Source organism: Lissotriton vulgaris, chromosome 7 (genome assembly GCF_964263255.1).
Source record: "Lissotriton vulgaris chromosome 7, aLisVul1.2, whole genome shotgun sequence".
Lineage (NCBI taxonomy): Eukaryota > Metazoa > Chordata > Amphibia > Caudata > Salamandridae > Lissotriton > Lissotriton vulgaris.
Genome location: NC_141695.1, coordinates 441,455,854 through 441,481,596, shown reverse-complemented (window position 1 = coordinate 441,481,596; position 25,743 = coordinate 441,455,854). Strand labels below are relative to the sequence as shown.

Here is a 25,743-nt window from a genome sequence, read left to right as displayed (position 1 = left end):
TACCCACAGTCCACTCCATGCACTGTTTAAACGAGGCTGCATATTAGGATTAGGGAATGCTGCATAGAATTACAAATGTGCACAATAAAAACCAGACCTCTCTAGCCCTTAGTAAACTAAAGATCTGTGTAGGAAGGCCTGTATTAAGTAATGTAAAGATCCAACTATGGCTTTGACAATGTAAAACCTCCTCCTATAGCATGTGTCGGAGATAACCATTTAAAACTCTAACCTACTGTACTTGTCAGATTCACATTGTTTAAATCTGTATCTGTTATATTTGCCAAGGAGTTACGGTTGGCAAAGCATTTACTGCTTTATTTGACTCAGGATGTGTGTTAACGTGTCTGCTATGAGCAATGATGTTACTTTATAGTCCATCTAATAGAAGTGCTGCTACATCAAATGTTTGTAACATGATGATCATTGTGGGTGTGGAGCCAACTTCTTCACGACTCCCCTCACCCCCGTCACCACTGCCCAAACTACTTTTTAATTCTATTTTTGTAATGACATAGGCTAAGGCAGGCACCTAGGCAGTATCGAGCCAGATCTAAATGATGTCCTAAAATCATAATATGCATATTTTTATGAAAAATGCATGACCTGTATCTGTTCTCTTCCCTCTGGCTGCTTTTTCCTTTTGCCTGTTTTGCTCCCAAGTCATTTATTGTGCTGTCCAATTGATTTGACCGTTTTTGTAATCTTTCCCAGTGGGTATGCTTAATTGACTCACACATCTGACGTAAGGATACATGCACCCTAAACACGGACTGTTTGGGATAAGGTACATGTGTTGATAACATCTCTTTCCTCTTTGCTTGTAGGGCTCAAGTGCCACCCATGGATTTTTTTGTGATCCATGAAATATATGATGGGGACTTCACGCAAGCAGAGTTTGAGGCACAACTGGAAGCGGCATTGGAGCAGCAGTATCGCTACATTGTGATTGAGCCAGCCCGTTTAGGTGATGAAACTGCTCGATGGATTGCTGTGGGGAACTGCTTGCACCGTACCTCCATGCTGACTGGTGCCATCTGTCTCCTCTCTCCATTGGGCCTGCCAGCTGACGTCTCTCACTACCTGGGTCTGCCTGCTGGGGCAGTTAGTGTGGCATGTGCTGCTCTATATGGGGTCTCATGGCAGTTTGATCCATGCTGCAAGTACCAGGTAGACCGAAGTGGACAGCAACTAGCCCGCATTCCCCCAGGAGCCCTGAGGACTACTTCACCAGTAATTCTGGTGCGTAGAGACGACACACAGCGTAAGCGATTGCACAATGTCATTGCTATGACAGCCCTTGTGTACTGTGCCCAGAAGCTGTTTGAACTTTGCACAGACTGAGGTTCACAGACAGAACTGATATTGCACCTTTAAATAGATTAACTATGCCAAACGAGATGAACCAGTGCCAGAGAGATCTGAAAGTGACAAAGCCGAAGTCCTTTTAGAAGCTCAAGTTGTATAGACTTCTTAAATGACACACTAGCACCTAGTTTGTTCTTGCAAATTGAACTTGGCCTCTTTAGAAGAAGGATGTACAAAAAAGATGAGAAATCTACAGTATTATTGAGAAACTGATTTAGAGGTATTTTCTACATGCCATCAAGGTCAATGTTGCAGTCTCCCTGTGCATAGAACATTATCTATAAAATGCATTAGGATGATAAGTCTGTAAAGTGACAGTCATCTGATACTTATCTCAAATTCAGTGTTTGTGAATTACAGATTGCCCATTCAGTTTAGAAAATCTTCTTGGATGCCATCCTATTTGCTTCCTGTGGAAGTAAAACAAAGTCACAGCAGAAGAAAAGATGTTTCTCCAAAACCATTATTCCAAACTGTCACCTGGCCCTTCCCGTGAAATAAATTTCTGTCACAAAACCACTCTGCTCAAATATTTTAATACTTGGGCACCTATTGTAAATGGAATGAATTGCAGGATAGTACTTAACAGATTTAGGGAAGGAGGTATTCTTTGTTACTCAGGATCAAGCACAGCCCTAGCAAAAGCATCTTGCCAAACTGCCCCATCATATGAGACCATATTGTACTGTTGAAGGATGTCCATATTCCAGATTAACGACACCTAAAGATGTCTATTTCGTTTTTGTCAGCCCATCAGTTAAGTAAGTGGAACATCTCCTGAAGAAAAGATTGTGTAGTGCACCTTTCATTTTTTAGACCTTGAATTAACATAAATATGCCTTTAACTTAGGGGTTAGGCAGTAATATAGAAAGGATGGAGTATCTGCAGTTTCGTACTTAATGAAAAAATATTTGCTGCACTTACCGATCTCAATGTCCCCTAATCTTTGGAAACACTGGCTAGTGAGAATTTTCTCATAAATTAAGACTGAAATTGAAACTTTATTCTGTGTTCAGTGGCATAATTCTCAACTCCAGGTGTTTGTGTCAAGGTGTTTTGTATCCTGAGCCTGATCATCCACATTTTCTGTTAATTTGCTTTCACTTAATCTCTGGCAAAACACATCTTGCTGAAACATGTACACTATTTTTCTCTTAGTTGCATGGAAAGGGTTTGCTGTATGACTATAACAATACTGTTCACTTCTCTGATCCGAGACAACGTACTGCTCCCCCACATTCTCCCGTAGCTTTTTGACCAAACCAATACTTATTGTGATAATATGAAGTGGCCATATATATTCTTGAAGATTTATCTGGCAAGATATTGAAGTCGCCACTTTTTTTTTGACCATCTCTACATCTTGGCTGGTATTTCATTATAGAAATTGTTGATTTTTTCCTTTGCAAACCTCCAGTTATGCTTTTCTTCATAAAGAAGGACATTGCTGAATACACAGTTTTTTACTTTTTTTTTTACTTTACTTCTGTGAGAACCGCAATGATTTTTGAGTTTCTAGATTACTGTTTATGGAAGAGGTTCATGCAACAAATTTGAAGGCTATTTACACTTGTGGTCAAAATATTTTTTAACAATTATCAGAATGCAAATTTTCTTTTTTCTTCTTTGGTGATTTTAGGGAAAAAGAGCCTATTGCTCCAAAATAAGAAGTACTCAGACGTACCTCACCATAAAAAACTCTGGGGCAGATTTACAAGGCCCTTGATTTCACGGAGTCACTTTTACCACGCCACTGTGTCAAAACCTTGCGCCTGCTTGAAGCAGGCGTAAGGAGTGAAGCAGCATGATGGGAATAGGCATTCGTGAGCATTGCTGGAGTTGCGTTGTGCTTATGACATGACTCCAGCAATGCGCTGCCTTTCCGCCAAAAGATGCATCATGCATCTGTCTATCCTTGTGCCACGGTGCGCTGCATTATAAATGCAACGCATGCATGGTGGTGCAAGGCTTTTTTCCGTCACACAATTTAGCTGACGCATCTCTGCTAATATGCAGAGATGCGCCAGTTCTTGTAAATTGGCCCTACTGTTTCTGTGCCCGATGTCTCCATGCTTTGGAATTAGGACCTTGTAATCCTTAGCCTTTGAGACATTGGAACACTTAGCTGCTGACGTGGTCTTCCCCAGGAGGGGGGATGGGGAATAAATATACTCTTGGTAACCTGTAATGAGGGCCTTTGTAGTGATACAGATACAAACCTAAAAGGAGAACAACCTGGCTATTTTTTTTTTTTTTTTTTTTTACAAGTACGCATCCCCTGCCCCCTCACTAACTATATATTTGCTTCAGGCCTTGACTGATCCTTGGCGCACAAACTCTTTGAAGTTTTCTCTGCATTTTGTTCCCAAGCTTATCCAGGAAGGTTCTAGCACCTTCCTTCCTCAGTAAATCTATCTTTCTGTGGCCACCGTAAGCGCCTACATAATACTCAATTCTATGGCAGCGTCCAAACATTAGCAACAATTTCTGCAGTTGTTTCTTATTCCAACCTTTTCCAGGTATCTGCACTGGATTCCTTCACAGTATTTCACTTTGCGGCCTTGTCATGACTAATAAATGGCTGGAAATTTAAAGGCTCAAGCCCTCAAAAAAGCTGAAGGAAAAAGCTGCCATTTTTGGGTTTGCACGGCTACCTGCTCAGATTAATAAGTCCATTTAAAGCGTTAAAAGCCAGACAGCAAATTCTAAAAATAGGTTTTTTTTTACCGGTAACCAGTGCAAATCTTTTACCAGAAGTAAAGAAGGGGAGCCCGTGGGCATATTTAAAATCATTCTGGTGGCGGTATTTTGGATGACCTGTAACTCATTTAGTAAAGTCTCACCCACCTCGGCCAATAAGGCATTTCCGTAGACCAAGCGACTGATCACCATCGCTTCAACCAGCGTTCTACGATAGGCCGTCGGTATGTACGGAAGGATTTTGTGTAGTAATCTGAGACTGTAGTAGCAAGAACTTGTGATGGCTGCTACCTGGTCGTGCATTGTTAGTGCTTGATCCAGCTTTATGACCAGATTTTTAACACTCTGCTTAGGGACAGGGGCGACACCCAGCTGGGACAGCCACCACTCATGGGACCAAGCTGCTGAGGCGTGTACCAATAACAAGACTTGCGTTTTTCCAGGGTTCAACTGGAGGCAGTTGTTAGTCATCCTGTTGGATATCGCCAATATACCCTTGGAAAAACGGAGCCTGTCCGATTCTGTATTGGGGCCGAAGGAAAACAGCTGGGTATCGTCTGCGTATGAGATTATTTTAAAACCCAGGGCTTCTACTGCCTAAGCCAAAGGAGCCATATAAATGTTAAAAAGGGTTGGGCTAAGGCATGAGCCCTGCAGAACACCCTTGTCCAGTAAAATTTTATCAGAGTGAAAAGGGCCCAGAATGACAGTTTGAGATCTATCTGCCAGAAAGTTCCGAAGCCATTTAAGAGCCACTCCCTGAATGCCATAGGAGGTTAACCTCTCCGCAAGCCTTGTATGGGAGATGGTATCAAAGGCCACGGAGAGATCAAGTAGAATCAGAATGGCTGATCCCCCTGCATCTATGGTCATCCTCAAGGAGTCCGTCACGGCTAATAGAGCAGTCTCCGTACTAAAACCTGGGCGGAACCCTGATTGTGAGGGGTCCAGGATGGTATTGGTTTCAAGGTAACTGCTCAATTGCCTATTTATACTTTCTAGCGTTTTAGCCAATAGTGGGAGCAAGGAAATGGGCCGGTAGTTGCCAAGGTCTTGTGGGTTTGCCAGAGGTTTTTTGAGAATAGGACGGACGAACGCTTCCTTCCAGACTATAGGAATAGTACCAGATTGAATAAAAAAAATTTGAATGGCCGGTGCACAGCTATGGGTCAGAAGAGCCATTATTTTAGGAGGGCAAGGATCTGTTGGGGAGCCCGATTTAGCCGTGCATAATGCTTTTGTTATCTCTTCGAGTGAGACTGGTGCAAAGCAATCAAGAGAAAAGTCTGCCATGTCACTAGGTCAGGCCAGAGGTTGCAGATGTGTCCTAGTTGGATGGAAAATTAGAGTAGATGGTTGTAATTTTCTCCAGAAAGAAGACCGCTAGGGAATTGCAGAATTCTTGGGATTCCACTGGACTTTGTTTGCATACTTGGTGATACAATGTCAAAGAGAGCTTTAGAAGAGTTATTGGAAGACTCAATTTGACTTAGGATATACAAGCATCTTGCTGACTTTAAATTCAGGTGGTACTTAGCCAGGGCTTGTTTATATGCCAATTTGTCCAGGAAGGTCTTGCTCACTCGTCATCGTCTCTCTAGTTGTTTACAGGACGATTTTTCTTTCCTTAATTCTGTGGAGTACCATTGTGCTGAACTTCGATTAGGGGCAGAGCCAGTGTTATTTTTTTATTGGAATTGTCTGATCTAAGGCTGTCACAAATGCCTTGTTAAAAGAGGACCGCATTTTAGATACGTCTGGTTCATTAGTTTGTGAGTCCAATAGGAACACTTTATCAAAGGCTTCTGATGAAAGATTTCGCTAGGGTCCACGGGCTAATTGTTGCCTGCCCCCACCGTCTGATGAGTGGCTTTTGGGCAAGAACTAGGGAAGGAAAACTTTATCATAGAGTGGTCGGTCCAGGTAAGGGGCAGCGGAGTGTCACATGTCAGATGGTCGACATTGGAAAAGATTAAGTCCAAAGTGTGACCAGCCAAGTGAGTTGGGCCGTTAACTCTTTGGGTAAGGCCCATCTGCTCCAGACCCAAGAGGAGTTTATTTACCTCCTGTGTAGTAGGTGATTCGCAGTAAAAGTTAAAATCGCCCAGCAACAAAAATTTGACGCAAGGGCATGAATGGCAATGTAGTCTAAAAGTTTATCCGTGAATTCGGCTCTAGGGCCAGGGGGCCGGTAAACTAGGGCTCCATTCCAACTTTCAGTGGGTGATAGTGTGACTTTAAAAATGCCTATTTCTAGGCTCTCATCTACTTGAGTGGATAGGCAGGATATATTAAGATGGTTTTTAAAAGCAATGGCTATTCCACCTCCTGTTTTTCCTACCCGATCTAGATGAAGAAACTTGTAGTTCTCTGGGATGGCTATATTAATAATGGGATGATTTGAGGAATTCAGCCACGTTTCCGTAAGGAAACAGATCTCCGGAGCATGTGAAGTAATCATATCCCAGATTTCTAAGGGGTGTTTAGCTAAGGAGCGCACATTACAGAGAATGTAGGATGGTCCATCCGTTGGGAAAACTGTTTGAGACCGCACTGCCGGCACATGAGATATATGCAGGTCGCTCTGAAAGGAGCAGTGCCTGCAAGCTATCGGGCCTTCCAGAGTACTAGGGAACTTTGTTAAGCAGCTAACAGTTGAGCATTGTTTATTAAGGTTCGCAGCTCTAATATTGTGTAAAATATCCGAAGGATATGATAAATGAGTAGAGTGAGTAGAATCTACCTGATTTCGGCAGAGTCCGAGGCCTCTGGGCTCGTAAGGGCTCGGACGGGCGCAGACGGGCTTTCCTTTGGCACACCGTTGACGCGTCTGCTGCGCGGGTGCATGCCTGTCTACTTTTATCAGAGCGCTGCAAAAAGACTAGCCCGCCACCCTGCGTAATTCCCAAGTTGGCCGCTCGATTTCCCCAGCAGCCTCCGTGGTCATACAGCAACTCAGCACCTAATCGGCTGAGTGATAAAGGGTAGTTGCGGCCAGGATAAACGGGAGTATTTTTAAAATGTGAGCAAATTGCCAAAACAGTATCAAGTTAAAAATACAGGTACAAGTTTACAGTAGCTCCCGGCTTCCGCCTCAGGAGTTTTCGAGGTCTGGCGCTGCGCGTAAACAAAACTAAATATATTCATATACCTAGTTTGATATTTTTTTTTTGCAACTTATATTCATCAAGACAGTTAATTTCATGATCTATAAGAAAAACAATTTTCTTCCACGACTGGATGGTCTTATCTATTGTAACAGCCCAACGTCTTTGTAAAAAACAGCTATAGGAGATTCTCCAGTTAGAACAGGAAATCGAAGACAACAAACCTTTTAATAAAGGCAAAATATTATTAGAAAAGATTGATAAAAAAATCACTGACTTCAAAGATTTTACAAAAAATTCACTCAAGTGGAAAAAGATAAAAACTTCAACACTGAAACACTATATCGCTACTTAAAGAGTATTTATATTCAAGGTCCGAAGCACAACCAATGCACTACCTGATTACCAAGCTAAATCAAAGCACACGTTTATTACCTTTTCAGACAACACCTCTTCTGATTCCTCTGGTGAACAAGACCTGGAGAAAGGACCTCAACCAGGCTTTTCCTCTGCAACAACAACAACCTTTTTAGGAAGAGGCAGAAAAAGATACAAACAGATTGCCCACCCTTCGGAGATTTGCATTCGACGACAGACTTACAAGAACTAGTAAAAACTTGGGGTGTGGCTGCGAATCAGAAGCAAGATGACACGAGGCACATTGTTTCTGGCTGATGATCGGCTTTGTCATTTCCCTGCAACCCTCCAAGGCACGGCGAACACTAACCTGCGCCCTGCTGGATGCCCCTTGGGGGAGGAGAGAGCTCTGGTAGCAGACAAATGGCCCAAGACTACTACCAAGATGGGGACCGATTCCCAGTGACTACGCCCACAATGAAAAGAACGACTAAGTGAGGGGAGGGGCGCTCACCGCCACCTGTGGGTCCCCGGTCCTGGCAGCCACACCCAAATACTACCCAAGTCGGGAAGCCAATCCCCATCTAGTGGAGTGCTGCAGTACAGAAGAGGGGAAAACTCTGAAGGCGTGGAGAGTTGCTGGCCTTTACAGTGAAGGAAAATAACCTAACACTAATCTTTGAAATAGAAGGGCGCAAAGTCTACCAGGCAACCAGGAATGCAACCTTGCCCAATCATCGACTTCCTCCTGAATTTCAAAGACTCCATCTTACGGGCAGCTTGTCTGCATAGCCCCCCCTTCAATTAGAAGATCACACCATCGTGAACTTCCCAGACTATACCCAGGAAGTGCTAGCCAGCCGTAGATCCTTCAACAAGGTAAAACAGGAACTCTGTAAACTTAACCTGTAATATGGTATTTCCATCCAAGCTCAAGGGCCTAGCTGACGGTAAATCCTGGTTCTTCACAATACCAGATGAGACAGTGGAGTGGTGGAAGGGTTGTAGGTTGGGTGGGGAGGAGCATCGAGGACACTGCCAAGAAGTCTGCATCGTGAGGAGACACCTATGACCGAAGTGCAGCATAGGAAATGGGCAGAGGATCTCACACTCTGTTGGCCCTGCCATGGGCCCCAGGGGGACATTCAGTTAAACACTGATGAAGGCCATCGGGAGCAGTTCACCCAGAGCGATCTGAGACCGGAGTCGCGTATCAGTGTAGAATTCCTGTTAGTAGAGCTTGAGTTGTTAAGGAGCTGAAGTAGGAATACAACCAGGTTTGATATTACAAAGGGATGGGCAACGGGTATCCCGGCCATTGGGATGGCTGATAGTTTCAAACTCCCAGTCCAGGTATGGAGGAGTTATTTGGAGGAGGGGGAGTTGCCCGACTTAGCAGCCAGCAAGTAGAGGGCAGAAGGGGAGGTGTACTACAACCCAGCACTCATAGAATGCAGGATAGACCAGGACTGTAGGGAACAAGTCTCTTTAGTTCTTTCGTGAAATGTGAACGAGCTGGACAAAAAGTTGAACAGGTTATGAGGGCAAAACCAAGACCTTATTTTGTTACAAGAGATACACCTGGTCGGGAAACTGCTGTAGATTCCTTGTTCAGTTCATGCCGGTCTTTTGGTGCACTCTAGTTTTACCACTGACTTCCGGGGGAAGGAGGGGTCTGCATCCTCACATGCAAATCAATCCTCTTAATTGTCACAGACACAAAGACAGACCCGGGTAGTGGTTTCGCAGCACTGACGGCTGAATGGAATGCAGAGACTCAGTGTCCTCCTAATACTTGTCCCCAAGACTGCAAACTAATGCTTCGGAACAACTGGGAGACGGGTTAACCAGACTGCAAAACTCCATAATTCTCATAGAGGAGCCTGTACCTCAGTATGAGGGAGACCTGGACAGAATAACCCCCTTGTGGGGGGGAAGGGGGAGGCGATAAGACTGCTATCCTTCTCCACAGCCAGGAGCCTCGTGGCCCTTTGAAGGGCTGAGCATCTAGGGTTCTGGCAATACTTTTACATGTAAGGAAACTCCAGTTCGTTGTCCAGGTTGGACTGTTTCCTAATACCGGATGCACCGATTCTGAGACACCAGGTACTTGGCCAGGAGGATAGCGGATCACACCACTGTCTGCACAAGCATAGTCTCTCCAAAGCACCCATGGGAGCTTAGTGACTGAAATACCAAGGAGTTAATCTCCTCTGTCACACAGCAGTATTTTAAAGAACACACCTTGTCAGTCTCATCCAAAATAGTGGTTTGGGAAGCATACAAGTGGTATAGAGAAGGACGTTGATCGTAAACACCACGGGGACAAAGAGGGACAGGATCCGAGAGGTGGAGGCTCTTGAAGACAGACTGAACGCACAGGAAACACAAGGTGCAGAGACCCCCACCCTATTACTCGTGCGCCAGGTACATCAACCCAGGAATTTGACCAAGTGAGTGAGGATGTAGCACATGCACAATACAGTTCACACCAATACAGGCTGTGCAAAGTCAGAAACCAGGCTGGGAGACAGCTGACATGGTGATCAAAATGCGAAGAGAGAAAAAGGTGGGTCCGGAATTTATGTTTAAGTTATTTTATTGTGCTGCTGTCAAAGTACAAAATAATCATTACAGAGCTGAGGTGGCATCAACATTTGGCCTACCCATTGCATGTGCAGCTTTTAACATAAACCATATCCCTTATACACCACCCCCTCCCTTATCCTCCCCCCCCCCCCCCCCCCCCCAATAGGTGCCAGCTGTATCCAAAGTGTATCCTATAAAATTCCTCCGGGCCACATGGTCCGGTAGGAGCTAGGAGGCAGGAGATTCCGTCTAACGCAGTATCCTGAGGTGTCTAGGGCCTGTCAGCTCGATAAATTCCTGTGAGACAAGTGCTATGAATGGGCGCCTTGTCTCTCTAAATACGTCTCCCCCAGGGTCAAGTGCCGTTGCCAGCCTCTATATTCCTAGCAGATCCCAAATACGGTGTAGCCAGGCAAGTCTCGATGAAGCCTTTTCGGTACCCCATAGGGCCAGTATTGCTTGGTGTGCTGCTCAGAGGGCCAGTGTAATGCGTTTGCCTCGTCTAGAACAAAACAGGTAAGTGAGTGGATTGGGAAGACCCAGTAAGGTGAAAGAGGGAAACCTAGGGAGCGGAGAGTCGAAGTGGGTGTCTACCTTATCTGGATTCATTTTATATAGCCGGACAGGGTTCCAGTACCAATAGGTAGCAATCTTTACTGCTGTGTCCGTGCTAGAGATGTTAGGTGTAGTGTGTCGTACCCTATAGTGTGTGTGTGTGTGTATGTATATGTATATATGTGTGTGTGTGTGTGTGTGTGTGTGTATATATATATATATCCTGTTCCCATCGCTGTTTGGCAGAGGATTTAATCACCGGTTCTGGGCCCATCATGAATTTATATAGTATATAGGACTATACGTTTATCTGTGTCTTTCCCGAGGAGCCATCTCTCAAAATTAGTAAAATTTTGTTGTGCAGCTTCCCTCATTGCGGGGTCTAAGACCCAGTACCAAATCTGTGTGTAATGAAATCTCTCTTCGGAAAGTGCCAGGTCTGCTTTCAGTGTATCAAATGGTATGGGCCCTTCTGTGTCAAAAATATGTCCCACAGATCTGCACCCGGGTCTCTGCCAGGCCTCAAACCTTACGATTCATCCCTTGTGTGAAGTCTGGGTTCTTTACTATTGGGGGTAGCTGTGAAGGGAATAAAGTAAGGCTGATTTTCGTCACCACTGCATCCCATACCCTGAGCAGCGGCGCTGTGATGGCTGAGATGTACAGGCTAGGGGGGGCGACCGACCTTCCTCAAGAAGGAAATCATCCACAGGAGGTCCCACTAGTGCCCTGTCCATAAACAGCCATGTTTTTTCGGATTCCGCTCTGGTCCACTCCACCATGTATCTAAGCTGGGCCCCCAGAAATTAACACCATGGGGATGGAATACCCAGACCCCCTTCCCCAAGGCCATGCCAACTCAAGTTCTGCTTCATCTGGACCTCGGTTCAGCCAGACAAGAGTCTGGAACTCCTGCATAGTTTGGATTGCCCCAGGAGGAAGCCAGAGAGGCAAAGTCAAGAACATGTATAATATTCTAGGGAGGGCTGTCATTTTTAAAGCTGTCACCCTCCCCAACCAAACTAACGAGTATAGTTGCCAGCAGAGTAGGTCTGATTTGACTGTCCACCAATTCTCTGTTAAGTGCTACGGTCTCTTGGATTGTTGGAGAGAGCTGAATGCCCAGATAGCGGATGCTTGGCCTCCAGCTGATTGAGAACATCCGCGAGAGGTAAAACTCGGTGCTTGTGATTTAGAGATATTAATTTGGAGGCCCAACACTGTACCAAAACTCTCGACCTATTGTAGGAAGCTCTGAAGGGAAGTCCGGGGGTCTTCCAGGGAGACTGATGCCGTCCGCGTAAAGTGATCAAATGTCCTTCACCTCCAAAATGCACCCCTTCACCTCTGGGAAATCCTGCTGAGTACCGTGGCGGATTGGAAAACTATCAGAATTCCCACTGTTAACCCTTACCGATGCTTGTGGTCTCTTGTATCCACTAAGGATCCAAGATCAAAATCTCTCTCCCATCCCGAAGCAGTGTAAGACTCTCTTTAGGTAGGTCCTATGCACTCTGTTGCATGCCTTCTCAGTATCTATTGACAAAAAACATTATCTCCCGCTGTGACAGTGACGCATTATCGATGAGGTGGACTAACCGCTTGGTGTTGTCAGGGCACTGTCTATTGGACATGAAACCGGACTGGTAGGGGCTCACCCAGCCGTGCTGCTAATATCCCTGTAAACAACTTTGCATCAACATTTAAGAGGGAGATTGGTATATAGACCCCGCAAACTTTCCTGTCTTTGCCTGGTTTCGCAATTATCGTAATTGAGGGCTCCAGCATTAACGGGGGGAGAGTTGACAAGTCTGTGATTGCGTTAAACACCTTAGTGAGGAGCCACAATACATTTTATGAAAGATGGCGGAGCAGCCTTCTAGGCCTGGCGACTTATTAGATTGTAACCTGGCTATCCCAGATATGACCTCTTCGATTCGCTCGTCCCCAGCAGGATCCTGCGGCCTCCCCTTGTCGCTGGATCTGCCACAGCCACTGCAATCTCTTGCTCCGCTGCCCTGGCCAGCCGTCTACAGCTGCTTCGGCCTCATGCCCGCTGCCACCTAGACCTCAGCAGCAGCTTCCGGACGCCCACCGTGCCCTCCTGGCTCAGAGTTCAGACACCAGCCACAGTTTCTCCGGCACCTGCTAGGAGAAGCAGCTTGACAGTTTATGAGGGGTAAGACCCCAGGCCCAAACAAAGTCTCTCCCCCCTCCTCCGCCCCCCCCGTATATATATATTTTAAGTCAAAGACCGGGGCAGCTTCATCGGAACCTACAATCTGTGACACTGGTCCTTCTGCACAAACAGGGCAAGTCAGCAGAGCAGTGCTCCTCATACAGGCCAATCATGCTGCTCAACCAAAAGGTTAAGATTCTTGTGAAGGTCCTAGTGAACTGTCTTGTACAAGTTATTGATAAACTAGTGGCCCATGTCCAATCTGGCTTTATGCCCCTTCGATCGACAAGCAACAAACCTTCAAAGACTATTTGGTTGCCTTACGAGGTGCCACTTAATAAACAAACTGATGATCATCCTTCCACTAGATGCTGAAAAGGCTTTTGACTCCATGACGGTGTTGCTCGCCCTGCAGCAGGAGCCATTGACATGCTGGGGGAGCATCAACGCTCCGATTAGAGGCCTCTGGTGGGACCCAGACTGGGGAGATGTGATCTTCCTATACACAGATGATATGCGGCTCTACCTGACCGACCCACAACAATCATTAGAGCAGGTTTGAGGAATAATAGAGATCTTCGGGGTATACTCCAAGCTCTTAGTCAACTGGCATAATTTTGTGTTGTTCTTGATCACCCACTGGAAGCAGCTTATATCAAGGTTCCCTTGATATGGGCACAGATCGGGTTTAGGTATTTGAGGGTCCAAGAAACACTCTACCTGGCCGAGTCCTATAAGCAAAATCAGGGGTGGATACTAGAGGAGTACATGAGAGACGTGGAACATTGGTGAGGCCTCCCATTTTTGCTACCTGGTAGGGCTGCCTTTTACAAAGTGGTGACCCTGCCCAAGTCCTCTATGGTCTGCAAAACATGCTGTTTGAGGTCCCCGATGCTTTTTGCATTACGTTGACACAGTGACCTGCACCCTGCTCTGCAATTGCAGAGGAGGCCCTGAATAGCTCAGTTGACCCTAGCAAGGGATCGATACGAGGGGGAATCATACTTCCAGACCTGCGGCTCGTTTACTGGTCGTCCCAATTACAGGTGGTTAATGAATGGACGTTAGACAGTAGAGCATTGGACCGGAGGTAGAGGGGAGGAGGGAAATACATCGTAGATTGTACAGAAAAAAGAGATTTACCAATTTACCAGACCTCTCACCCCCCCACCCAAGTACTTAATAATTTCTACATCGAAAACAGCAACACACCGCTTAGGAGAGGAAGAAAGGGTGACTGGAGGAACCCTTTTTGTGGCGTTGTCACCCCACTTTTTGCCTGGTATTTGATGGGATTTTGGCTGGAATGTACTGGGTTCCTGCTAACCAGATCACCAGTGCCAAATCTCTTTCTCAAAACTGGGCAATTGTTTTCCCCAATTTTCGATACATGTATTTGTATTTTTATTTGTAAAGCGCGATATTCATCCAGAAGGATATCACGGCTGTCCTAAGATTCCTGGTGTGTGACTGGGTGGTTAATGAGTTTGGCCAATATTATTTCCTAGAGAAAAGGTGAGTCTTAAGTTTTTTCCTAAAGACAAGATAGTCCTCCATAAGGCGGTGTTCTTGTGGTAGATCATTCCAATGTTTTGCTGCCAAGTATGAAAAACTGCGACCCCCTGCCCTTACTTTCTTAATGCATTTTGTTCTAGCTTGAGCTAAAGTTTGTGATCTTAAGCACCTGGTAGGTACGTAAAATTCGACTTTACGCTGTACGATAAGAGGCCCTCGTTGGTGCAGGGCCTTGTGTGTGTAACAGAGCAGCTTGAATTTAGCTCTTTTGCGCATTGGCAGTCAATGAAGTTGTTTCAGACACTTAGACCCTGAGCTGAGTCTGTCTTTGTGACATACCAGTTTGGTTGCGTCATTTTGCACCACTTGTAGTCGTGTAAAAAGGGAGTCTGCCATGCCCACAAACAATGCATTACCGTAATCCAATCTACTGGTAAGTAATGCCTGCGTGACAGTCTACAATCTTGCGGGATCTAAGGTAATAACCTTTTTAAAAGCTTCAGCGTCGCAAAGCTTCTTCAGACATAGAACCCGCACATGGTCCTGCATGGATAGAGTATTATCCAAAAGGAACCACAGATATTTTGCACGTTGCTTAGGGGCTTGGGCACCCCCCCAGTGTATGGGGCCACAAAGTAGTATTCCGGACAAGGTTAGCTCCTCCAAAAAGTAAAATTTCAGATTTCCCTATATTTAATTTAAGATGGTGTTCTGCCATCCAAGTTGCCTGATACTGATTTAGTACCCTCTGTAAGTCTGTAGTAAATGGTACCTAGGGCCTGAGGTACTAAAGAGGGCCCCCAAGAGTTGCACCACGAATTGGGCCACCCTAAAGGACCCCTCAACAAGCTCATGCAAACTGCCACTGCAGGCTGCATGTCTTGATGCAGACAAAAGTGAAAACATCACATGGCACGCAGCCTGTGTGCTTTGCCTGCTGACACTGCATGCAGTGTAAGTAAGTCACCCCTGCAGCAGGCCTTACCGCCCTAAGGCAGGGTGCACAATACTGCATGAGCAGATAAGCCCCCATACTGGTCAGTTCCATTACTGCCAGTACAAGTGATCATGGAAGCCAATTTAAAAGCATAGTTGCTTCACTGAAAATAGGGATGTTTGGTATCAAATATCTTGTATTAATAAACCCACACTGATGCCAGTGTCGGATTTAGTAATACATGCACCCAGAGGGCACCTTAGAGGTGCCCCCTAAAAAACCTACCTGTTACTGGTGTCCTGACTGACTGGTTTTCACAAGCCTGCCAGCAGAGTATGGTTTCTCACCCTCCAGGGTGAGGACCTTTGCTTTTAGGGGCCATATACCAAGCCTGCTTGGGTAGAGAGTGTGTTGAACCGGGCCCGCAACCCCCGCGCCTGCAGCATACCTGGCGGATTAGCATCCGAGTGCTGGGAGCTTCAAAAAGGCCACCGCTATTGGTATGCAAATCTGGCTTCTCTCTTCTCTCTTCCCTCCCCCCCCCCCCCCCTCTCCCTTTGTCCAGAGCCTTTGGCACTTAGACAGGTGGGAAAACTAGCTAAGCAAGACAGTCCTGTCCATCCTCAGGTGAGTACCATCCCTGAACTGGGCTGCCTGAAGTGGATGCAACTTTTCAGAAGTGACCATCTTTGGTGATGGCAAATTTAAGATCTCCGGGACAGGGTTTGGACAACTTACCCCAGGAATTGGTCATATAGGGGGTGCACTGACCCCAAGGGTAAGTAGCCCATTGGCTACTACCACATACTCCCTTACACTCTTAAATTCAGTATTTAGAGGAGCCCCAACTCTAGGGAATCAGACCCTGCTTGCCAAAAGAAGGACCGAAGAGCTGCAAATGCAAGTACTGCAGCAGAAGCAACTGACTTGGCAGCAACCCTGCCGGCCTATTCTTGACAAATGTGCCACAGTCATCTCACCCTCCATGCTGCTGATCCCCCAAAGCCTGGGAGGACTGTCATCATTTCTCCAAAGACTCAGAAACTCCAGTGGAACAGCAGAGCTTTTCCTCTGCATCTTGCAGGTACCTTAGACTGAGCTGTGAGGCTCAAGGACAGCGTAAACCTGACACCGGAAAGCACCTAAGCCGCTGAAGTGGGCCAACAGGGTCCCCAGATCTGGGCACCCTGCGAAGAAGGACACTGAAGAGCTGCGAAAGCAGAAGACTAAAGAGCACATGACTTTGTACCAGTCCTGCCAGCCTGTTTGCTGTTCCCCATCGAAACTGTGCCAGAGACTTATTGTCCTTCAGCTGTTGTGCCTCCAAAGCCTGGTATGAATACCTGCCTTCAGTAAAGACTCGAGACCTCCTGTGGAGCAGCAGAGCTGCTTCCCTGCATCTTGCAGGCACCCCAAAGAAGACTGTGAGTGATCAAGACCGCAAAAGCCTGATGCTACAAAACTCCACTTTACCCGTGCTTCCTAGACCGTGCTGAAGTGGGCCAACCATGCCAGTATTGTGTCCCGGCCCTACAGAAATAAAGCCCACCTTGGACTTGCCCACTGTGGACTTCCTAATTCCGCCTGTAGGCTCTGTTTGCAGGCCCTCTCTACCGTAAGTGCTCGCAGTGACGAAAACCCGACGCCTAAAGACACCTCTCCACCCGTCGGCCCTGGCCTGTGGAGAAGAGGACCAAAGGTGTCTCCACTTTTCTGAGCATTGTGAGACCTTAGCCACCCCGTTGGTTCAGCCCAACTGGCCTCCCAGTCAAAATCTGCAGCCTCTTTTCACAAAGACTGATTCCCCCATTGACTTACATTCGGCATTTAATGCTGTTTTACACGCCTGCACCTCACCGCCCTTCCGCTGCTTTGATCCTTGCCCTACATTCACCTTAAGTCCAGGAGCTTAGGCTTGTAAGTCACTCTACTGTACCTGAATGCTGTACTTGTTTTTTCCTTCCATAGGATAACATTGCAGCTTCTGAAAAATGCGCCAAGTGTCGACCTTTTGCACGTAAAAGTATTTCTCTTCAAAAAAGAACTTTCCTGATCGTATTGATTCTGGTATCTAAATATATAGAGATGTGTCTTCTTTTGAGGTCGAGCCTAGCGCAGGGTGCATACGCTGCTCTAGGAGAAAGCCTCTTGGAAGCACGTCTGCAAACTCGTGCATGTGGTGTTCGCTTTTCCACACTTGACCTTTGCGTGTGGCTTTCAAAAATGAAAGCAAGCAATTGGCCAAAGGCGGGCCCATGTCCCACCTTTTCTGAAAATATTTACTCTTGCAGCGTTTAGCTGTTAGGAGCGAGCAGCGGCACGCAGCGTGCCATCTGTTGTGGATCATGTTTAAATTCAAGACCTTGCAGTTTTCTTTACAAAGCGCATCCCCTCCCCTCCACCCCAGCCAAGGAACAGACCTCCCTGCCACAAGACTGTGCGCTTCTTTTCCAGCACTAGCATTCATGTCAATACGATACTAACAAGGCGCGTCCCCTCCACCCCACCCCAGCCAAGGGACAGACCCCACCGCCACAAGAGTGCGCGCTTATTTTTCCAGCACTCGCATTTCATCTATGTCAGCACTCTCTTCCTGCATCGTTATCTCTGTATTAGTATGTTATTGTCAAGACATTTGCTGTGCTCTATAGTTGGCCTCTATAGTCACCTCTGTTTCGGTACCATCTTAAAAATTGACTGCACCTTTTAACATTAGCGTTTTTTCATCACTGTGGTGCTGGCTTCCTTTCACAACTCTGCGCAGCTGTGGTGTGTGCTACCGTTGACATCTGTGCATAGTGCACAGCTGTTGTGCATGTTTCCTTTCCCCACATTGCTTTTGGTGTTAGCTCGATCCAGGGGCTTAACACAGGCCCTTGCTGGGGGCTTAATTTAAGCCAGTGTCTGCCGGTGCGCACATGGGCACTTCATTATTAGCACTAGCTTTTTTTTCTTTTTTTAAACCTTTATTTATGCTTGCACACATATGCAAAACCGGGCCTACAACCCCCAGGGCTGGCCGCTAAGCAGTTCAATACAGTATCACAATCAATATCAGAGCAATTGTCCCTGGGGAGCATAGTAACTCAAATTACCAAGCACAGCGGTTGTGAATGCAATGCGATGCAGCATCAGGATAGGAGGTTTTCATTTTTCAATATAAAATAGAAAGGATCAGGTATCATATAGTGTCTCGGATCACAAAAAGGGGGGATCAACAGCATATTATTAATATCTACATCATCATTACTGTCCGCCCGCAGCGCCAAGGCCCCAGAGAGGTCAAGGCACAGGTATAGAAATATGGATGCAAAGAAAGCCGAACCCACTGCACTAACCCGGAAAAGAAAGGAGAGAAAGGCTAGAAAAGAGAAGAAGAAAAAGAGGCCATAGAACAAAGATAAAAAACGAAATACCCACCCCCACACACCCCCACCCTGCACCCCTGCAAATGACTACGGCCACCCCCCACGCAGCGTGCCTGTCACCCAGCAACCAGAGCCCGAAATATAGGAGAAAGGGAAGAAAAGAAAGGAAAAGAAACCCCACTCGAGAGGGGAAGTCGGAGGAGGGCATAATATTACGGACTCCCGGTCTCCTTCCCCCACCATAGCCAACCCTGCCCCGGAATCCGGTAGGACAATAAATCAATCCCGTCAACCATAATCCCACAACGAGTAACCCAGACAATCTCAACCCTGGCCCCTTCGATCAAATGTACTGAGGTCGGTAATTAAGGGAAGTCCTTTACACACAATGTCACAGAAGTCGGCAGACCAGGAGCGCATAGATGTAGGTCGCTGGTACCACTGTCGCCCCTCCCCATCTCCGAGACCGAGCTCCATCTCATCCGCCATCTTGAAAGACCGGTGGAGGAGGGGAATCGACACAGTCCAAGACAGCATACAGTACAAAGTAGATGATTCCGTAATGGGGACGGCATGTAAATGATCCGAAGGGTGCAAGATCGAAAGTTTCAACTGTTCAATTGGGTGTTCAGGCACATTCCAGTCCGGCAATTTCATCACAATAGAGGCAAACACTGTTTCCACCGCCGGGTCTAAATACGCCTCCGAAACATCCATTGCAACATGGGCTAGCTGCCGGGTCACAAGTGTCGAGTCAGGGTCCGGTCTCAAGCCTGTGGTTTCATCCATCGCAGACAGCAAGTCTCGAGTCCGGGCTTTGATAGTGCCCTGAAGCGCCATAAGTGCCTCCAGCACCGTCAGCAAAGACGGGCCAGGTCGAACCCGCTCCGTTAAACTCATTCTGTCCTCAGGCATAGCGGTCCCCACGGAGAGGTGCCTTCTCCGGGGCAGGGCCAAGCGGAGCAGGAATAAGCTGTGAGGGAACGGCGGTCAGCAAGCAGTGGCACGCGGCGAGGCACCGACACGGGGTGATCGGCGATGTGAGTGCCGGATCCCCGGTCGGGGACCCTCACAATACAGTATCGTGCGTCACTCGTCGCCTCACCTGCTATAGGGCACCAGGCAGCTGATGGTAACAAGACAATCGAGGAAAAAGTTCGAGTGAACCGGAGACCGGGCTCAACCGCATTCAGCAGCCCGTTGTTGTTCAGCTCGGATCCGGCAGGGCCAGCACTAGATTTCCCGGCTTCCCAGGTGGGTTAGGCCTCAGTACGGACTTCGACGTATCTTCGCTCCACGACGGCGGAAAAACTCCGGGATTACACCACTGGAGTGTGGGACGGATCACCTACACGGATCCGGTTCAGGTGAGCAGGATTATCGACAGGATAGTGAAGCATAGGACGGAGGTCAGCGGAGCCGGGAGACTATGCGGCCATCTTGGCTGATGTCGTAGCTCCTCTAGCACTTGCTTTTTGTGTGTGCTTGCTGACACCAGCTTCTAAATAATGCCTCTGCTTAGCTGTGGTCTGTGCTACCCTTCACATCTCTGGACAGTGTACAGCTGTGGTGCGTGCTTCCTTTCCCTCATTACACAGTCCACAGCTTAAAAATTGACCACACCTTTAACATTCACGTTTTTGCAGCACTGTGGTGCGTGTTTCCTTTCACACATCTGCGCAGCTGTGGTGCGTGCCACCTTTGACATCTCTGCACAGTGCACAGCTGTGGTGCATGCTTCCTTTCCCACATTGCACAGTACACAGCTTCAAAATGGACCGCACCTTATAACATTTGTGTTTTTCATCACCGTGGTGCGTGCTTCCTTTCACATCTCTGCGCAGCTGTGGTGTGTGCTACCTTCTACAACACACATCAAAACGTTAACAAAGCCAATAGCTCTGTCTAAACACTTACAGCACCTCAAAGGCGAGACCTATTGGCTATGCCAATGCTTGTTTATAAATTGGCGTGGCTCTCCTTATTGAGTTGTGAGCATAATTATTGACTATTGTGTGTATTTGCAGATATCTTTCACTCCTGTCTGATAAGCCAAAGGCTGCTTGACTACCATAACCACTAGAAGAGCACCTTGAGATTGCTAGATCATGCCCCTATTAACTGATAAGGGAACCCCTGGATTCTTTGCATGATATATCCAAGTTTTATATTTAAAAAACTGGCTTCCAACACTGGGTATCTTGAGGGTGGGGTGTGTGGTCCTAAGGAATACTGTCATTCTGGAAACTCCAGGGACAATAGGAACTCTCGGACAATCAAACTGTGCAACATACAATTGTGCCACAACCTCACAAGATACAAGAGGTAAATTGCAGAACATATCGAAGAAAACAGATATACAATAAACTTATTGCACACAATAAAGCATTGATGGTAGAACTGAAGGAGAGGTGGGAAAAGGAACTATGGACCGTTGCGGAGTGGTGCTGGGATTAGCCATGCTAATACCCCAGTGCAGTGGTCATTAGAGCCTGGTCCCGTCTGGTCCAGTTCAAGGTTCCTCAAAGGGCCTGTTTTGCTAGAACTAGGCTGCTGCATGTAGGAAGCATAGACAATGGCAGGTGTCTGAGAGGCTGTGTTCATTGTTCTCCACATAATATGGGATTGTCCAAAGATGCGATTATTCTGGGTGCAAGTTGGGGGGCACTGTTCACACGTGTAGCAGAGAAAAATATTACTGTGACCCCACTGAATGTGGGGTGAGCAGACTTTGTAAAGATACACATTGTTATTCTGCAACGTGGCCCTGATCGTGACCAAAAAGGACATAACCAGGCTGTGAGGCAGCCCAGAGATGCTGCTTTGAGAGGATTGGTTATAGAACATGAACTGGTTCATGAGGACAAACGAAAAAATCTACGCTACTTGCAGATTCCCACACAAGCTTGAGAAAGTCAGGGGTCCCCGGAGGGCATTTCACCATATGGACTGAGGCAATATTGTGAAACCTGGACAGGGCTTGGAAAGACCCAAGCATGGAAAATTATATATGGGCTGATGGACCCATAGGAGTGAGCAGGGATACCTTTTCTAAAGGTGCATCAGACAGCCACCAAGGATTCCCTAAACCCGCCTTTAGAGTATTATTTTATCACAAATTATGGGATAAGGTTGCAGGAACTATGTCCGACCAATCTTTTATGGTTTCTCTTACGTCTTTATTATTATGCAACGTCTGCATTATCGATTAAATAAAAAAAAAGTAAAACAATGAAAACTACCATTGTGAACCTTTCTACAAAATCTCTAAGCCCTGACCAACTATTGCTCCTCAACAAAGGCCTATCATTTGTCCCATCTACTCAAACAGGTTACATCAGACTCAATAGTGATGCTTTTTTCTAAAACATTTGCCTGAATGTTTTTTTTTCTGGCTGCAAAAACTTTGCTACCATTCCTGAAGCCTTTGGGTTATGAAACAAATGTACATTTTGTACAGTGACCAATGTGATCCCAAGAGAAGTCTTACTGTTTGAACAAATGGTCCTGTCTGCCATTAGCCAACTTGAAACTGAATGGGAAATTTGCACAAATATCTTTTCCAAACAGCAGAGAACTGAACCAAAGAATGACAAGCCCACAGACAAAGGCGGAGCCATTGCCATCTGAAAAGAAAAATATATAACAGAATGTTAACAGCGAGTCTTTGACCAAGAATTCTGTCGAAGATTCAAGAAGACCAAACCAGGAATATTCAAAAAACCTCTTCTAAGAATCCTTCAGGCTGCATTGACTAAGGACCTCATTGGCCCTAAAGAATTCAAATTTATGAATAATAAGGACCGGTCCATCCCCATTCTTTATCTGCTATTGAAAACTCATAAGGATTCAGAATTGCCACCTGGTAGACACATAGTTTTATGATGCAATTCCTTGCTTGAGCCAATCTCAAATTATGTTGATACTTTCTTACCCTCGTTTGTTCATGAGATCCCTTCATATATCTTTCCATAATAAAAAATCGAACATTTGATCCTGAAACACAATGATCACAATAGATGTGATTTCACTTTAATATACCACAAGGTGATGGTTTTGACACATTAGAGACCCACAGGGGTTTCTTTAAGTTCAAGGATGACTTCAAATGAAGGGGACTGCAATGGGGTTTTCATTTGCATCAGATATGGCCATCCTCTTTAGGGAGCAATTCGAGGAGAAATTCATATATAACAATAACTCAGTCAGTGCACATGCACACATAACCTTGTGGGTCAGATAAATCGATATATTGTGCATATGGACAGGAAAAAAACTTGACCTATACCTTCTTTCTTTCAATGGCTGAATGATCAGACACAAGATACTAAGTTCAAGATGAATTCACTACATCAATCACATGTCTTGATGTTAAAGTCAGAGCGCTATAAAAAACACTGTGCACATCACTATTTAGAAAACAAAAACCGGAATAATGCCCTATATTACCAAAGCTATCATCCAGGAGTTTACACATCTGAAAGAAACAGGTTAGTATTAGATTCCTTACCTTAGAATATCCCCAGACGTCCGACTGCATAGCAGTAACCCTGCGCGTCGGTAGGCGTCGTCTGCGGCTCCACGTCCGTCGTCGGCGCCGGGATGACGTCGCCGGAGTACTTGGACGCCGCCCTCGTGCGCTGACGTTCTTCTTTTTTTTTCTGTGCCAGCAAGCGCAGATCCGGAAAAAGTGGTACCCCTTAGTCAATTTTTGACTAAACTTTTTTATTTATTTTATTATTTATTTTATTTTCGCGATTTTTAAAGCGCTAACAAATACCCGGAGGTGTCTCGGCGCTGTAGAGCAACTAGAGTCCGTCATCCTACCATCCTCTTACTGGTTGAACAGCCATGTTTTCAAAAGCCTGCGAAAACTCATCAGGTTCGGGGCAGCTTTAATGGCAGGTGGCAAAAGATTCCAAAGTTTTGGAGTGGCCACAAGAAAGCGCCTGTCTCCCCAGGTGACCGACCTTGTGCGTGGCACACGGAGGAGACTGGCATTGGCCGATCTTAGTTGCCTTCCAGGAGTATAAGGCTGAAAGGCTTCAGTCAAGAACCGAGGTCCTGTGCCGTGTACAGCCTTATACGCAATGCAAAGGGCCTTAAATTTAACACGACTCTCAACTCTCAGCCAATGAAGCTGACGAATTCCAAGAGTGGTGGATTTGCGGCGAGGGATGTTAAGAAGAATCCTAGCTGCCGCATTTTGAATGGATTGCAGCTTCCTTATGACACGCTTCTGGGTGTGTAAAAAGAGAGCGTTCCCGTAGTCTATTTTTGAGAAGACTAAGGTGGAAACCAGAGTTGATAATTTTTGATCCTTTTTCGAAGTCTTATGACTCCGACGGTGCCGGTAGGGATGCCCGGGTTTAAACCCTGCCCAGACTGTGACCGACTGATGCCTGTTACCGACCCCCATCGCCGGTGTCTTCATTGCCTGGGCCTCGACCACGACGACAAGGCCTGCTCCGACTGCCGGGCCCTAACGTCTAAAGCTAGGTGGGAGCGGTCCCGCAAGCGACTCGAGCTCCGGCAGTCGGCCCTGCGTTACTCGAGGTCCTGGTCCGCGAGGAGGTCGAGGGACCGTCGCGGGGTCGGAGCCACCATAGCTCCGGGAGTTTTCTTCGGGCTCGAAGACCTCAGGTAAGCACAAGAAGTCAAAGAGACGTCATCGCTCTTCCGACTCCCCCCAACTCTCGCGTGACGCGGCCGGGAGTTCGGGCGACACCGCCCTCGCGGCTCTGTCGGAGCTGCTGGCGTCGCGGCCTGCTTCATACCTGTCGGTCCCTGGGCAGAACGCGACGCTGGAGGAAATCGAGGACTTCCTCACGGCCATGAGGTCGCTCACTCCTCCATCAGGCTCCGCGGCTCTTCGGCCCCGACGCCACTGGTGACTTCGGTCTCGGCGCTGCAGTACCTCACAGGATCCGGGTCCGGATCGGGTCATCACCGGTCGACCTTACGACCTCGACTCCGGGCGGCACCGTCTCCGATCCCTCCCTCAATTCGACGCCGATGGGAGATTTCTACTTCTATGACCCAACCCCATCCTTTGGTCCTGAGTCTCAGGAGATGGGTGGCGAGGGGGATTGGGAGCGGTCTGAGGACCCTCTGACACAGGAGGGCCAGTCTTATCAGGACTGGACAAGTGAGCGAGGTGAGACCAGTGGTCTGGACACCTCGCCGGACACTGGTTTTGTCTCCCCTCCTAGCGTGGCTACGGAGGAGGGGGCTGCCTATAGTGTGGTGCTGATGCGGGCGGCCAAGGCCTTGGGCCTGGAGCTCGCCGTCGCGGCCGTGAGGGCTAACCTCCTCACTGAGGTCCTTAAACCGCAGGCAAGCTCTGCCGAGCCTATGCTGCCGTTTAATGAGGCCTTGTCTGACGTTCTTCTGGGCACTTGGTCCAAGCCCGCTACAGGTCAGCCTGTAGATAGGAACGTGGCCAGACGCCACCGCCCAGCTCCGGGCGACCCTTGCTTCCTGTCCACCCACCCCACCCCGAGAGCCTGGTTATCCAGGCCTCTAACTCCCAGACCGCATTCCCAACGGCTCCCCCCCCCCCCCCGATTGGGAATCCAAGAGGTACAAGCAATACGGGAAAAAGGTATTCTCCTCCCTGAGTTTAGGGCTGCGGTCAGTCAACACCGCTTGCCTCTTGGGCCGTTACACCCACTCTCTGTGGGACACGGTCGCGGACGTGCTGCCACAATGTCCGGTGGAGGTCCAAACTAAACTCACCCAAGCCCTTGCGGAGGGTCGAGATGCAGCACGGTACTCCGTCCGGTGTGGGCTGGATACCACAGATTCACTGGGCAGAGCGATGGCAACGATGGTGGCGATTCGTCGCCACGCCTGGTTGAGGTCCACCAACTTTTCGGCTGATTTCCAAAACACCCTTATGGACATGCCATTTGATGGCCGTCGCCTCTTTGGCGACAAGGCAGACCATGCACTTGAGCGCTTTAAGGACTCCAGGGCTACGGCCAAGTCCTTGGGCCTCTCGGCCTGCGCCAGCAAACGGCTGCTTTTCGCTCCTTTCGTGGCCAAGGAAGGGGTGACCCCACATG

The 25,743-nt window shown here is 47.3% G+C and overlaps 1 protein-coding gene across 3 annotated transcripts in view; it reads left to right on the top strand.

Moving 5' to 3' along the window:
- The window catches only part of LOC147701810 (transmembrane protein 11, mitochondrial-like), a 206,064-nt gene that overhangs the window by 71,233 nt on the left and 109,088 nt on the right, over nt 1-25,743 (top strand). For 2 of the 3 annotated variants that reach the window (XM_086930450.1, XM_086930449.1), the window contains exon 2: nt 828-2,288. In XM_086930450.1, coding sequence (XP_086786576.1) covers nt 828-1,344 — 517 coding nt within the window. In that variant the 3' untranslated portion in view covers nt 1,345-2,288. Of the gene's footprint in view, nt 1-827; nt 2,289-25,743 lie in introns of those variants that run through there. The other variant, XM_086930451.1, reaches the window with a different exon arrangement.